At 37.8% G+C, this 17006-nt stretch overlaps 1 protein-coding gene across 1 annotated transcript; it reads left to right on the top strand.

Annotated features, from left to right (window-relative positions):
* Positions 1–7015: 7015 nt before the first annotated feature.
* LOC114148214 (lanC-like protein 3) lies at positions 7016–15702 on the top strand. The gene is made up of 5 exons (XM_028023307.1): positions 7016–8746; positions 10534–10657; positions 12536–12733; positions 12804–13011; positions 13672–15702. The coding sequence occupies exons 1-5, from the start codon at positions 8213–8215 to the stop codon at positions 13829–13831; spliced, it is 1224 nt and encodes a 407-aa protein (XP_027879108.1). The 5' UTR covers positions 7016–8212; the 3' UTR covers positions 13832–15702.
* The last annotated feature ends 1304 nt before the right edge of the window (positions 15703–17006 follow it).

The following is a 17006-nucleotide window of genomic DNA, read 5'->3' as shown; positions in this document are numbered from 1 at the left end:
TGATGAAAAAAATTACTTGTTCTATTAGCAGATAAATAGCACAGGAAAATTGTCTTGAACCCAGTTAAATCATCTGCCAATGGAACAAGACTGTTTTTATCAATATTAAGGAATTATTTACTTAAAACAAGCCTTTATATCTTGCTGAAAAGGTATTTAGGAGTTAATTTTGCCTTATTTTAAGTTTACTAAGACATTTGCACCAGAAACTAGACCAAAAAATACCTGATAAGATTTTGTGTTTTGCAGTGATGGCAAAATCAATACCTAAATGGTTTACCACACAAAACATTGACAGTCTTTCATGTCGGCTTTCAATGAGGATACATTTATTTGATTGCATTTTAACCATTTTTTAGCTGGTATACCAGTGAATGTGCACCGCGCTGTCTATTCGTCATGAAAGAAAAAAATGTGTTCTGACTCACCAATTGTATGCTGAAGCAATGACGACCATCTGTTTGGTTGTTTTACCTTACATGTCGACTCTACAATGACTGCTGAGATGCTCTTGTTTTCTCCAGGCCATCATCAAGATGTTCTGGTTTCATCTCTTCGCCAAACGCAGAGCAGTGACTCATTCTCTTTCTTCTAAAGATTCCCAGTTAATGGCTGCTTCTTTTTGGTCCACTGTAACCCGCTCTCTCCAGCTTTGCTCTTGACGACGGCAAATATTTGTGGTTTCTGTCTGTAGATCTCATGTTTAGATTTCCATTGGAGATTAAAAACCTATATTCCTGCTTCTGACACATTTTTGTCTTTCTTTTTGAAACATCTTACAGTCTATTTTCTGTCTTGACACCGACATCTTTATTTGTCTACCCTATAATTTTCTCTTTTTTTGTCCTTTTTATTTTGTTTGCACGTGCTCCATATTTCAGTCGCAGCTGTTTGGGACAAGCCAATATTTTCTGCCACAACTTTCACGCTGAATGACCTTCTTGAAGGAAATTGATGGAGATTTCTGAGGCTTTAACGGACAGCTCTCCTGCTGGGGTAGTGTTTCCTGCCAATCAGCCAGCTGAAACAGCCCATTAATGTCTGCAAGCACTCTCTCTTTACTTAGGTCTCATTTAGTCGGACTTGTCCAAGCTTTTCATTCAGAAACCGCAAATTGGAAAAATAATTACTTAAATGCTATCATTACTAATGAGAAAGTGTAGCAGAGAACTGTGAGCCGATAAACCCATTAGCTTTGTGTGATGCGACATTTTACTGAGACGTTGACCTTTTTCTGTTGTGGTATTCCCAGCACTACTTCTGTTTTTGTTCGGTTTTTTTGTCCCAATGCATTATTAAAATAAGAAAATCACAATTCTATGCTTGTACAATGTTTCCCTGCCTGTTCAGAGCCCTACATGCATAATATAAAAATATCAAGGTACCGTAAACATTTTAAGATTTTTCATACACGTCACCCGAAAGCAAAATGTCCTCAACTTGATTATGTTTCATGCACTATACCAACACAAAGAAAACTTTTTTGGTTCAAAAAATAGATTAAAAAGTGTCCCTTTTAGTGAGAGACAATGTTTTATGACACTAATGTACCAGTAGAAACTCTAACAAGTGTCCTTCATTGTTTGTCATGTATTTTGCTCCATATAGATTATTTTGCTTTCCAGGCTTTGCTATAAATAAACAAATCCTCCAGCATCATTTGCTACCACTATGCTTCATCTGTGAGGATAGTTTTTCTCAAATCTGGTGAGATTTGAGAAAGATCTGTCAGGTCTAAATACCTATTAGAGACAATTTTACACAAACACAGGAAAGACAAGAGAGTTAGATTCTTTGTTTCTCGCGAGGAGAACGGACAGAGATGTGCTTTCAGTTACAAATCTCCTACCGCTCTAAAAAACACATCTCCCGCTCCTCTGTTTTATTGATTTTAGGAACCCTATCACAGAGAGCACTGCAACTCTGAAAGGGTGGGGTCAAAGCATTTTAGTTGCAGTGCTAAATAACAATCACTAACTAAACACATGTTATCTACAATCTAAATCCTTCCTGCTCCAGGCACGGCGTCGAATGGGACACGTTGTATAGCTTCAAAGCCTCCAAGCACGGCGTCGAATGGGACACGTTGTATAGCTTCAAAGCCTCCAAGCACGGCGTCGAATGGGACACGTTGTATAGCTTCAAAGCAACGGCTTTGTATCACAAAGAACAAAGCAGAGTTTCCTCCAGGGTTATAAAACTCAGCTTGGAACAACTAACACTTCCATTAAACAGGGAGTCCTGCTGAGAATATCTGTCACCTCCCTCTTCCAAGGAGGGATTAGGAAGAAATCAGAATTAATGAACACACAGAAACATTATCTAAATGTAACTACAAGGCTACATAATACAACAAATATTTGATAATACTAAAAATATAATTTATCCAACAGATCTCACCAGAAGCCAGCCAGATTACCTCATTATATATACAGTATATATACAGTATATATATATATATATATATATATATATATATATATATATATATATCCATCCATCCATCCATCCATCCATCTTCTTCCGCTTATCCGAGGTCGGGTCGCGGGGGTAGCAGCTTCAGAAGGGAGGCCCAGACTTCCCTCTCCCCAGCCACTTCTTCCAGCTCTTCCGGGGGAATCCCGAGGCGTTCCCAGGCCAGCCGAGAGACATAGTCCCTCCAGCGTGTCCTGGGTCTTCCCCGGGGCCTCCTCCCGGTGGGACGTGCCCGGAACACCTCACCAGGGAGGCGTCCAGGAGGCATCCTGACCAGATGCCCAAGCCACCTCAACTGGCTCCTCTCGATGTGAAGGAGCAGCGGTTCTACTCTGAGTCCCTCCCGGATGACTGAGCTTCTCACCCTATCTCTAAGGGAGAGCCCAGCCACCCTACGGATATATATATATATATATATATATATATATATATATATATATATATATATATATATATATATAACGTTTCACACAGATGCTCTGTGTTTAATAATAAGGATATTTGGGCAGTGGTATCAGACTCTGTTTATCTGTTGTTCATTTTGAAATACCTGAATGAATTATCTTCATTTGGTGTTTCTGTTATTTTTTTGTGGTTCCTCCTCCCATGTTTTCATCTGCACCCACATTTTTAAAGCCGTTTGCATATCAAGCTGGAGAAATGTACAGGCTTTATTTTCCGCAACATTAGATGGGACCAGTTAAGTCCTACATCATTTTCTCATATAAATGCAAATTGAGTTTTTTTTTTCCTTCTTTTTTTCTTATCTCTCCAGATAAGAGGGGAAAAAACACTCATCTCCGCGCATGTCTCCAACTATTTTAATTTGCCCGACTCTTCTGTCGGCAACATCTGAGAACTTTTACTCAAAAATGCCAAAAAAAAAAGAAAAATATTTTGAAAGAAAAATAAAATCTTCTAACTTGTCCGTAATGTGAGTCTGAGAAAAAAAGCAGCTTTAAAGTAAGACTGTAAGGAGACTTTTATCTAAACACATAAACAGAGACATGCCTCAGAAACAGAAGCTGATCCACTGCTGCTTTCTTTTTTTTTTTTTCCCAATAATAACCAGAACCGCAGCTCTTGCTCACATTTTCATAAATACTCTAAAAAGTCTGGCCTTTCTTGAAATTGCTTTGCTTCAAGTTACATTTTTGGAGCTGAGAAATTGCACTTAGCCTTGAAATTTTAATTACCTCAGCATTCATATGGCGACCTTTGCCGACACCTCTGTATCAGTGTGGCATTCATCCTCTCCTTTTGTATCTGTGTCTTTTCTAACAGACGCTGCTTTCAAATTCAAATGTTCAAAGCGTCTCTTACAATCCACACAGCCTCGACTCAGATAGATTTGTGTTGGAAATGGCACAATAAGACAAAGTTCTGATGAATACGTGAGATGTCTGTCTCTTTCAACAAGAGAATATTTGTTGATTTGTAGTTCAGAAAATTAGACACAGGAACTTGTTTTATTTATTTTTGCTTTATTTATCACTCCGCATGTCTGATCTCAGTTGGTAAGCAGAAAACATAAAGCAATTGATGAAATAAAGGAACTGCAAGGTTCGAAGCAGCAACATGTAGGGGAAAAATGAAACCTTGGGTCTTTATATAAAACTCTATGAACTCACTGAAAATCCTGGTGATATATGGTGGTGGCAGCATCATGCCAAAAGACTTGAGGCTGCCATAACAAAAACGGTGGTTTTGACTTAATACATTTTCATGGCACACTTTTCATATTTCAGATTTTCCCCTGTACATTTTTTAAGCTCTACATTTTTTTGGTGTGTCACACAAAATGCATCAAAATCTATGATTACAAGGAAACATACAATTTCTTTAATTTTTAAAAATAATTTTAATTAAAGAGAAACATCTGATGAGAAAGATCAGATAACGTAGCTGTGAGAAAACTTGGATCTTCTAAAAAATAGGACATACTGAGAATCTCTGATGCACGAAAGAAGTATCATGGTGGCAGCAGCAGGAGGAAAATTAGGTCTAAAAACTACAAGTTATTTCAATCCTTCAGGCAAAAATGACACAAATGCACTTGAAACAAATCTCTAGTAATCAGTGCAAAAGGCTGTTTAAAATCTAATGTCATTAAAATGCAAATTTATGATGAGAAGCTCTTATTTTATTCCACTTTTTTTTTTTGCCCCACTGTCATCTAAGATTTAGGTTACATCCTTGGTGAGAACATCTTGTCAGGGAACTTAATGAGTCGCCTATCTGGTCCTTGGTAGATGTTCTATAAAAGCTCCAACTTAAATTTTGCTTTCAATTTTATTTCGTGACAGATACAAATGTAGATTCACTGGTTGAATTCGCAGCTACAGGAATAAGATTTTTTTTAAAAACCAAGAGGAATATGACCAAAATAAATACATTTAATTCGGTTTATTTTATCTTTTTAGTGTGAATTCAGAAGGTAACTAACTAAATTCAGTCCAGTTGTTTCATTTTAAACCGAGTTTCATTCAGTTTTATTTTAATATCGAGCCAATTCATAACTAATATCATCACAAATGCAATGACATGATGAACAGGCTCAAATACCTGGCACTTCTAATTAGAGTCAAATTTTGGTCTAAATTTGATTTCTATCTAATCCAATCACATTCAATTACGTAGAGGCCAATTAAATACTAATTTTAACGCAGCACAACAACAATCTGTTTGTCCTCTTAAAAACGGTTTGCTCTTGTTTATCTGGGATATTTCTTGCTTTTGTTTTTTTTATTGTTGTTATAGTTTATGAGTTTGATGAAAGAGCTTAGTGAATGTGCTCTTCACTATTCAAAATTCAGCTGGACATCCTTCACTTCAAAGTAAATGAGATCAAAACGAAGCAAAACTAAGTTAAACTGGATAGCAACTCAACTTTTAACATTGTGGGAAAAGAGGGATGATATCAACCATTTCAGATCTGTTTCCATTATCCAGTTTGAGTATATTAATTATAATTGTTTTTAATATTAAACTCAATAGGTTAGGTTAGCTTTAAGTTTTGATGCAGCTTCAGAAATACGTGGGAAAGGTAGTTTCTAATTAAAACTTGTATTTGATGTTTCTGATGAATTTTTCTGTGGTTACTTTTGTTTTCAGATTATTTCGTGTTTGCAGTTTTCAGAGCTAACAAATTACACAAAAGTATAGTTTGATATGACTGTAACCCACCGCACACAATGAGAACAATATCTGCGCCTTTTTAAGACAGAAACCGGCTGTTTTTCTTCAGCACCATGGACAGTAGCTGGCTGAGCCTGTAGGCCTTTGGCGCCACCTGCTGGAAGTAATTATTTTTGATGGACTTATTTAAGATTAAGGTCAGATATTTATTGTAAAACATGAAATATACACAGATTAAACTTTAAACACGCAGAATATCGTAACAACAAGTGAGAAATAATGAAAGGGTGATCTCCTGAAACTGAACATTTTATTTTTATGAGAACGAAAATAACAGGCTCTTGCAGCATCAAAACCAAATGGAGAATTATTCCCTGACACAAACACACCAGATAAAGAACTTTAACTTAAAAATAAATTCACAGCGATTTTTAAAATCTGGTTAGTGAAAATAAATTATTCATGTGTGGTTTAAATAAGGACAAGCTTTAATTTATGGACTATTTCCAGGCTTTAGAACTCAACTAAAAAGTTACATTAAAGTTTTACTGAGAAAAACAGCAGATAGGAGACCTGACCAGCAAGTAAAAATTAAAATCTGCTATATATACACACACCTAAAAGGAGATAAGAAAACAAAAATAAAAAAATTTATCTGAACGTCCTTTTGTCAAACTCTCATTTGACTATGAAATTGATCGATTGAAACGGCTGCAGAAGTAAATTATGTTGAATCCAATAGAGAACAAAGTGCTGGAGGATACTCCAGCTGCTGCAGTAGAAAAAAAAGTCAGATTGAAGGTTTCAGATAGAAGAAAAGGCAAACAGATGATAAAACAGGACGACAACAACAGCTGCAGGCAAACCCACAATTCATTATATTAAGTGCTTCATTAAGTGCTCTGGTCTGATTTGTTGGTTTGTTTACTTGTAGGATATGCAGGAATGTGCAATATGTGTTTTTATTGATCAATATGTGTATTTTGATTTTATTGTAGTACTAGTGTTCAACATTGCTGTTTGTATTGTATTTAATTCTGTCATGTTCCGTGTTTTTCCTGTGTATTTATTTCGAGTTTCTGTGTTTCTGAGTTTCCATGTTGTCCTGTCTTCCCCTTGATTGTCCCCAGGTGTTTCTCGTCCCCGTAATTACCTCCTGTGTATTTAGTGTCACCAGTGTGTCTGTGTCTTTGTCGGGTCCTCGTCTCGTTTGGCGTCTTGTCGAATGTGCGCTCAGTCCTTCGTGTTGTCCTTTGTGATACCAGTTGCTTCCGACGTTGTGCCCTGACTTCCGCTCAGTCGTGCTGCCTGTGTTTTTGGACTGTTTTGGATTTTTTGTTCATTAAATCATTATTATTCATCCACCCTGGTTCCATCTGCGTCTGCCTCACCACCTCAACACCGCAATTCATGACAGATTGATCATTTTTAGCACATTATGTCCAAGTCAAATCTCCCCTATGGGGACAGAAAAGCAGAGCTATCATTTATCTGTCAAAATGCATTATGCAGAAGTGACTTGCAGTTGAATTAAAAGGAAAAAATGTGTTTATCTAAAAACAGAATTAGTGTGAGATGCTAAAAAGAGAGAGGAGGGAAAAAAATACTGAAAATATACAATGAAGGTAAATTATACTCTAAAAATAGATTGTATTTCATGCACAAGTTAACCAATATGATTTTAAAAGGATTTTTGTTGATACTCTATAAAATTTGTTTTTAGAGATTAACATGCTTTAATAATGGATAGATGGTCCAAATCTCTTTGGGGCATTTTGGTCTCCTCTGTCACCTTCAGCCACATGTTTTCTGCTTCCTCTAAGCCTTGTCACAAACTGCTATCAGGACTTCAAATGACTTTTTGGTCAATTGTTTTCTTCATATTATTCTCAAGTAAAGGCCAGATTTCAAGAGAGCAGAACTAATAGTTACCCTGTTGACATCTGAGTTGTGGGTCTCTGTAGTTCACCTCCATAATTCAATCCATCAGGAAGTATATTCTCTTCCAGGGATATTCGTCTTCTTGCTGTTCCTCTGATTAATAATCTCCTCATCCATCAATGTAGATGGATTTCTATGTCTTTTGAAACATGCTGTTGTGCCACAGTCTTCATTTCCACCCTGATACTGTTTGCTCACTAATGTTCTCAAACAAATCTATATGGCCCTCACTGAGTAGCTAGATTTATTTAATGAATTACTTTAATTACTCACAAATGGACAGTCTGAAGATAACTGGTTGCACTGGATTTTATTTAGATGCACCAGAGTAAATGGGGAATAGAATTAAAATGCAGCAAACATGTGAAAAAAACATGCACATTTTCCTTCCAGAATATTCCAAAGTATCACTAATAAACATGGCTTCGTGTAAACCATCTCCCCCACCTGTTTTGTTGGTGGAGCTTTTGGAGGCGGACTGCCTGCACGTCCCATCATCCATCCATCACTGCTCCCATCCAATCAGCTGCGGCCTGATGGGACCTGCTGTGCAGTCAAACTGTTTTTCTTCTCTCATCCTTGGATACCTTGAGAAGGGAGCACAGATCTTGTCTGTTTGCCGTGGCCGTGCCGCTACTGGTACCCCGACCCGGGCCTGATGGAGAACACCCGCCGCTTCGCGAACCGCTTCTCCGACTACAGAGGCGCGCTGCTGCCGGGCCAGAGCGCCGAGGCCGTCCTCCCAGCCATCGTTGCCAAAATTGACAAGATCCTAAAAAAGATCCAGGTCGACATCAGCGACTGCGATGGAGGGCTGTACGACGGGCCGGCCGGAGTCGCTTACATGCTGTACCACGTCAGCGAGTGTCCGCTGTTCTCCGAGCAGCGGGACGTCTACCTGAAGACGGCCAAGCAGATCATCGACGTGTCGGTGAGGTACGCGGACGCGGAGCCCGACCAAAACATGCGAGCCGCCTTTCTGCTCGGCGGGGCGGGCATCTACGCCGTGGCCGCGATGATATACAAGTCCCTGGGCTTGGCGGATTTTGTAAAGCCGCTGACCAAGTTTCGGAACCTGTGGGAGGTGTGTGCGCCCATCAATTTCCTGGAGTGCGGCTCGGACGAGCTGTTTGTGGGGAGGGCGGGCTACCTGTGCGCCGCGCTGGTCCTGAAGCAGAAGCTGGGCATTGAGGTGAGGCAGACACCCCGGGATGGCGCGATTTTCACCAAGCAAACCTGATAATAAACGTCTTAATATGCCTAATTTCACCATGACTAACCACTAATATCACACGCAGACCTGGAAACATAAACGACCTCAGCTTTTGCTGTTTAATTTACTCCATCAAGAGGGTATGAGTTATATTTTTAAATGAGAAATCATTTCCTTCAAGCTAGAATAATAGAAAACTGACTAATGAATTGAAAGTGTGGTGTTTTGTAAAGATATGGATGTTAATACGAATCTTCAGTTAGTGATGTTATTCATTTTCTGACAAACAACAGGCGGTCCCTTGGATAAAGATCAAATTCCCTGAAACATGTTACCTCAACTCGTCATTTGGGACAAGAACATTTTATATTATTGATGTTTGCGGCACATTAATGATACAACATTTTATAAGCTTATATTAAAATCAACCATGTCATTTCTCTTGCTTCTGGATGTCAACGGTCAGCTTTAAGTTTGATGCCGACCACACATGTTTGAGTGACGACATGGTTTATGTCACCTATGTCATGTGATTTAGTGTGTCACTCTTTCAAATAAAGACAATTGTAAAATGATTTTAATTTATCCTCTTCCAGATGACCTGATGAGGCAATGTGGACAAATTCAACCCATTTGTCGTAATCTGAGATTGCAGAAAAAGGAGCATCAGTGCTGAAAAACACAATTTTCCACACAAAACAATTTTAACATATAGAAACAGTAGAGGCCCAAATGGAAGTACTAAATTGTGCAAAAAGAGAATTTTGCATAATAGGTTGATTCCCTTTAAATGTTATATTTCCCTTTGGGATCAGTAACATATTTTTGAATTGCCTTTTGATGGTCATGTATCTTTTATAACATTGTGCTACATTTGTTTACTTGTCCTGAGTTATTATGGCACTGCACAGGTGGACAATGTCACACAAAGTCTCTTGTGGCTGAAGAGTGAGATAAACGGTCTCAAATGACTTACATGACATTTGCTGCTGATGTAACAGATACCTGATGTAATTGGTGACCTCACAAGATGGTCATCTTATTTGTGAACTTTGTTTTATTCAATTAATGTAATATTTGTAAACGATGCTGCATTCTAGAGTAAAACAAAGCTGTAATTAATCGCAGTCATACAATCCGGGGTTCCTTCTAGAGGCAGTTTCTTGGTTGTGATTTTCAGTTTTTAAACAAGAAAATGACTAAAACCAAAATATTCAAGTTTAAGCTTTAAGATGAGTCCATAAAGCACTTTGTGACATCAGTGTATGTGCATTTGTCTCATTTATAGTGATTTGATGCTCTGCATTAGACAGACAGCAGTTTATAATACCCTGTCTCACAGTTGTTCCTTTTTGTGTGACTTTTTCACATCATCACACCAAAATTCCCAGCAAGATAAAAGCAAACGCGTGAACAGAGAGACGAGGAAGAGAGACCTCTTTCGCTCCCCCTCCAGCCTGACTCGACAGGACATAGTATACCTTTGACATTCTTGACAGTTTGCTACCTCAGGTGACCTTTTGTTTCTGGTCTTACCAGCAAACTATGAGTCAGTAATGGTACATCTCTCCCAGACCAATTTGATTTCAGTTTGTTTTATAAATCACTCTTGTGTCTCAGAAAGTCACATTGCATTCTGTGGTTTGCTAGCAGAAAGAAAACAAAACATTTCTAGTCCTTTTACAGATTTTGACTACAGATTAGTCCAATAAATTATTAAAGATGTCTTTGTTATGCAGATAACGTAAGTGTTTTTCATTTTACAGATCCTGAGCAAAGATCAGATCAAATCTATTTGCCAAGCCATCATCGAGTCAGGAAAACAATACGCCAGGAGGAAGAGGAAGCCTTTCCCTCTGATGTATTCATACTATGGAACAGAATATCTTGGTAAGAAAATCTTGAGACTTTTCTGTGCAAAAGTCTCCAATCATCCCTCATTTCTTTATATTGTTCCTCCAAAGTCATCAGGGTTTCTTGCAGTTTTTTAGTTTTTAGAAAAACCCTCAGATGATCTACTTATCAGGATCAGGAACAGTGAAACCTTTGCACAGTCCTAATTGTTTAATCAATTAGAACTGCTTAAAGGTTGGAAAGGTTTTTCAGCCTGATCTGGTCACACAGTATCTGGACTCTGACTTCAACAGGGTCCAGTTCTGGTGCAGTTTTATTTTTTTATACATGGTCTCACATTTTCCTCCATCAATGGTAGATTGTATGATGGTGAATGTATCACCAAACCATGATTCTTCCATGCTCCATAGTTTGGAATTACGTTGTTTTCCTGGAAAGGTGTATTTGGTTTATGCTAAACGTGTCGTCTGCTCTGGTCTCCAAATAATAACTTTTTTGATTCATATATAGAACAACATTTTTCTAGAAGTCTGGTTCTTTTTCTACATTCTTCCATTTTGCCTTCATGTTTTCTCAGAGAGCAAATATTTTCTAAGAAAGTTGTACATCTCTAGTCCTTTTCTGATCAACAAATAAAGTAAAAATTGGTACCAAATATCCAAATGCGTTATAAGTCCTAATATTTTATACTTGACTTAGTCTGTATCTCTCTCTCTGGCTCCAGAGTTGTTGTGCTAACATGTATGAAGCTAACTGTGCTTTTCTTGACTGCATCGGATGAAGAGAAGCATCAGGGCTGGAGATCCTCAGTAACTTTCAGACCAGCACAGAGTTCATAGTAAGCATAGCCCTGCTGGTCACCTCTGCATGGTTTCAGCGCCGATGGGAGATAACAGAGTTAAAACAAAAAAAGTTGACTCCCTTAGAGAGTTTAATGAAGACACTTTTAAAGATCTGCATGAGTTAAACTTTGCCTGCCCTAAAACATTTGCTCACTGTTTACTGGGAAGTCTCAGATATGAAAGAAGACTGTAATGTTTGACATTTCCCAGAGAGCTGTGGTTACCCTGCATGCATTTAGTATTGATGACTTTGGGATTCACATGAATTAGCTCCACTTCTCACTGGTCTGTTCTGATTTAGCGCGGGGGGAATAATTTGTTTTGGCTCAGAGGGTTGTCGCAGTTTGTAGGTCAGCAATATTTGATTTTTATACATAGCACTGTTGATTAAAGAAAAAAATTTGTAAGGAAAAGTAAGTCTAATCTATACTGAAAATAAAAGCAATTACAACTATATAACTTTGGTCAATTATACGTGTGTACTTGCTAAGCAATGTGGTAAATTTGCCCATTAAACTGCTTTTGAGACCATTTGGAGTCACAATGAAAATGTTTTTGTTAGACAACAAGACAGAGCATTTGCTGCATGTTTTCCCCGTCTGTCTTCATCCTCTTTCCTGTCAAACTACTGTTAAAAAAATGCACATTTTTGAGAGAACAAAAATCCACCACCATATTTATAAATAATTCTGGGTGTAATTGTATAATTAATTCTGAATACAAACTTGAAATATCAAACAAATGCACGTTGTCTACTAAAGATGTTGTGTTAAGTACTCTCCCTTTACTAATTGACATTTTTAGTACTTTGGTTCTTTTCACCTTCAGTCAGTTTGTATGTGGCACCTCCTGTCAAAGCCAGATGTGTTTCACTATTCAAAGTTTATTTTTTGCTGCCAGGTAGAGCAAGGTCAGTAAACCACAAGAGGCAAAGGGAAGCCTCCATGCAGTCTGTTTTTGCTCGTATCTTTCAGGATTGTGCCTGGTTGTTTGCCCAGCATGGCGTCGGCCTGCATGGCTGGTTTTGTTTGCCGCATGTTTTTGACCCGCTCCTCGCCCTGCTTCCTGTCAGGTGCAGCCCACGGCCTCTCTTCAGTGCTGCAGATGCTGCTCAGCTACCAGGATGTCCTCAGCGGGGCGGAGAAGGACCTGGTGTGGCAGAGCGTTGACTTCCTCATGACTCAGGAGCAGAACTGCAACTGGCCGGCAGAGCTGGGAGCAATCATCGAGAGGGAAAACGAGCTGGTGCACTGGTGCCACGGCGCCCCAGGTACAACCACTGGTACTGACGCCCAGTATCACATTCCCTGTTACTATAATGTTTCCACTTCATCCTGCAGGCGTGGCGTATCTTTTCGCTAAAGCCTATCTGATCAATAAGAAGCCACAGTATCTGGACACGTGTATCCGCAGTGGGGAGCTCGTCTGGCAGAAAGGCCTGCTGAAGAAAGGACCTGGCATTTGTCACGGAGTTGCAGGCAGCGCTTATGTCTTCCTCCTGCTTTATCGCCTCACAGGCAATTCCAAATACCTCTACCGTGCCCAAAGGCAAGCAATCATTTCTCCTCTTTCCCACTGGTGTGAAGTCTACAGGCTATAAGCCGTCTTCAATATCAGAAATTCATGAGTCGTGTCCCAAGTTGTCAGTAAAATTTATTTCCCCAATATGCTGGGAACTGATTGTACCACATATCAGCTCATAGTGCAAAATAGCAAAACGTTTTTTTCCTGACTTTCATTTTAGTTTTCACAATACAGATATATGAACTGAAGTTTTTAAAAACACATAACACAATACTGATATGTTTTGTGCTATTCCTGATGAGGAGAAACCTTTTTGTAGGTCATCTGTTAGAAATACACCAGCTGATTTGCACTAATAGACAGCAGGATCACTTTCTAAATATAGACAAATTTCATTAATTTTCTTGGCTTTCTGTGACTTTTTGCATCTCCTTTTATTCATGTGTATTTCCTCTACTTTTTACCCATAGTATTTAAACTAATTTGTGTCATTTTCTTTGTGTGTGTGGACCACAATGTAGTCTGGTTTACATTTCATGTCAGTAGGATAATTTAGAATATAAATTTACTAAGAAAAAAATGTTCTTGTGTTTGTTTTTCCTGGTAAAGTAAATCTGAAAGACACTTATATTACTCATCATTTCATCATCCATCTCTTTCTGTGTCCTTCTCTTTGTCCCACAGGTTTGCAGAGTTTATCTTCACCGAGGAGTTTAAGGCGGGCTCCCTCTCGGTCACCAGCATCTACAGCCTGTTCGAGGGCCTTTCCGGGACCGTTTGCTTCCTGGTCGATCTCCTGCAACCAGACCAGTCAGAGTTCCCTCTGTTCAGCGTGTTTGTGTGAACGGATCCAGGATCGCGCTGTTTCCTGACCAGAACAGACGTTATGATTTTTACAATAGACGGAGTAACATGCACTGTAAAACCAGGACAGTATGTGAGTGGGTTTCAGTTGGAGTGAAACATTTGATGCAGTAGCAGAGAAAGGTTTTTGCTTTGTGTGGACGTACACCTTGCAGGCTTTAGAAGAATCACCACTAACATTTTCTGTTTCAGTTTAGACAGCTAAAATGAGGCCTCACAGCCATTTAAACCTGAGATACGTATTTATAAGTTTCCTTTGGATTTCCCTTATCTATAGAGTCTAACAGAATCTCCTCAGATTTGCTTTAGCATTAAAAATAACAGCAGCTAACATGCATAAAAGAAAACAAATTCGCTCAATTTTTGAGTAAATGTAGTTCAAATGTTCTGAAAAAAATGTATAGCTGCAAAATATCTTATTAAACATATTTACATGAGTCAAAAACAATTAAATCAATCCATAAACACTGGCAGCATGTGCATTTTGCTAAAGGAACGGTAGCTAGTGGCTAGCTCTGCTGCAGTGCTAACGCAAGCCTGCATACGAACAGAAACAACAAAAAGGGATTCAGCCACAGAGATAGTGATAGTTTTATCACTGTTTTAAAACATTTCCGTTGCTCCTGGTTGCGTAATATTACTGGTAAATGGATAGCCACTACAACGGTATCACTAGCTAGGCTATTAATAAACTACTCAGCTGAAAGCAACTCAAAAACTCCAATAACATTTTTAATAACTATTATTTTCTCTTGTAGTTATCTTTCAAAACCCCATTCAGAGTTTTAGCTAAAAAGGAAAAGAATAAATTAATGTGTGTGTACCCTTAATCTCAGGACAGAGATAAACATGTGCACTATCGACAGCATAAAGTAAATGAAATCACAACTAAGTCACACATACGCTCAAATATATATAAAAAATAAAAATAAAAAAGACAAGTCACATAATGCCTTTGAAGTTTACACCAGCTAAGCATCACACAATGCAGTTAATTTAAGTCTTTAGGGACACAATCTCTCAATTTGTTGTCAAAACCTTAAATATTTAATGAATAAAAAAGTGGTTCAATGACACCAAGCTTTCAGAGTTACTGATACATGTTAGAGGTACAGCTGGTAAATGTTGAGATTAATAATTGTTCATTGTTGTAACAGTTTCCCTTTGTTCTGTTTCACCTGTGTGGCTTCTGTTTTTGGTGTTTTCAGCTCTGTTGGCCACCGTGTCGGGACTTTGAAATTGTAAGATGTTGTAATTTGTTTCACCCTGTGGAAAATGAAAACAATTTGTTCTAGGCTGTAACTTTGTGATGAGAAAAGAACAAGAAGCTTTCTTCTTATTTTTCTTCTAAGTAAATTCCAGACGTGACTTTTTTCCACGCTGTGTAATAATTGATGTCTTTTAATTGTCATAATGTGGCCTTACAAAAATCCTTATCATTAAGTCTAAAAATACAAATGGAAGATGCTTTGGCCAGCATTTACTGTGTAAACAAGTGGCTCAAGTTATTAAAAAAAAAAAAAGGCCTGTAAACAACAGCAAACCAAAGCAGTTTCTGATGCTACATGTGCCTGTCGCTCCATATTTCTAAGCTACATTAGTGAGTGAATGTTGTTGCAATTACAGTCTAATCCACAGGATTATTGTTAAGTGTCCAGATCAGAAAATAAATGAACAAAAAAAGATGGATGCTTTGCTTTATTCTGGCAACACATAATCTTGAAGACAATGGCATGCTGTATATGTGCTAAGGCATAAAAAAGCGTGGTTTTGTCGAAATATGTTTCTGTAATGTTCATTGAATAAAAATATGAATGGCTCTTTAAAACTGAATAATTTTGTTCACTTTAAGCAAGCTCATTGTTCCTTACTTTTTTAATTTTGGGTGAAGTAAAACCACATTGTGCTCCATACGAACCACCAAAATTTTTAAATATCTAGCAGCATAATTTCTCCAACTTGCAGATTTATTTACCTTACGTAAAAATATTGATATTTCATATACATTAATAATAATTTCAAATAGATTAAAAATATATAACATCCTCTTGTCTGGAGAATATTGAAGATGTGATATCTCTCTTTAGATGTTGGATCTTATCAGCCAAACCGCAGGTGAACATGCCGAAGATGATCAGCAATGCCTCTCCACGGGTCTGTTTAGTTTCCATGGTAACCATGGAAACAGCCTTTATTGTCCTGCAAAGAGGAAATTCAGGGTTAGGGTTGGATGGGGGTTTTCACCGCAGTGTCTGTTACATTGTTGTATATCATAAATGCTTGTTTAGTTATTAACAAATATTTCTGAGTGTATAGACATTTAGTAATCAAAGTTAAGGCATCATTTTATAACTAATGCTATCCGTCTCAAGCATCTGTAGATCTGCATGAGTCGTTCTGTAAAGATTTGGCAAAAGGTTGGAATCCAATATTTTCTCTTTTCTCTCTTCTGTTTCCCCAAGTCCACATACAACTTTAATTGGATAACCCTAAGCATGTGTTATCCAAACCAAATTACTCCATGTTGTTCGTACATTGCATCTAAAAGTTAAAGGAAGCAGATCTCTGATAAAATCAGTCCTGCCAGATGGCTGACACATGTTTAGATATCCTGAATAATTCATAACATTCATTATTGTATTTACTGACCTAAATTTATTTAAATTACTTTTTTTTATTGCAGTACAATTTATATTTCTTGGTACTATGTTTCATTAATAAATTTCCTTATTCACCTTTTATAATTTATGATAATATGTAGCTACACTTGTGTAACCTGAATCTGTTTGACCTCAGACTGCAAAGGAAATTAGATCAAACTGTCCTCAGAAACAGACAACCCAGATCTGCATGGATGAAACTACACATAAATGTTCCACTTTGAAATTATTTTTGTAGCTTTCTTATTTACCAAACGGGTTGAACGAATTCTGTATGAGTTGCAAGACTGAGAATATAAAAAAAAGATTTGTTTTTACTTTAAATTTATCAGTACTAACAGCTTCCACAGAGGGCCTAAGATATAAAGCTATAACTAATAAATATTAATAGAGTCAGATCAATAAAAGGTTGACAAGGAGTTGAGTAAAGCAGGAGTCAAGTCATCAAAAACCACCAAACACAGACATGCCAAGGACATGATGAGACGCTTAATG

The sequence above is a fragment of the Xiphophorus couchianus genome, chromosome 7, assembly GCF_001444195.1.
Source record: "Xiphophorus couchianus chromosome 7, X_couchianus-1.0, whole genome shotgun sequence".
Taxonomy (NCBI): domain Eukaryota; kingdom Metazoa; phylum Chordata; class Actinopteri; order Cyprinodontiformes; family Poeciliidae; genus Xiphophorus; species Xiphophorus couchianus.
This window is presented reverse-complemented; position numbering and strand designations above follow the sequence as displayed.

Excerpts from the sequence above, each read along its gene's own strand:
- LOC114148214 (XM_028023307.1), top strand. The coding sequence starts at position 8,213 with ATGGAGAACACCCGCCGCTTCGCGAACCGCTTCTCCGACTACAGAGGC. Across the intron at positions 12,734-12,803 it reads CTGGTGCCACGGCGCCCCAG|GCGTGGCGTATCTTTTCGCT; the intron begins GTACAACCACTG and ends TTCATCCTGCAG. Across the intron at positions 13,012-13,671 it reads TACCTCTACCGTGCCCAAAG|GTTTGCAGAGTTTATCTTCA; the intron begins GCAAGCAATCAT and ends TTTGTCCCACAG.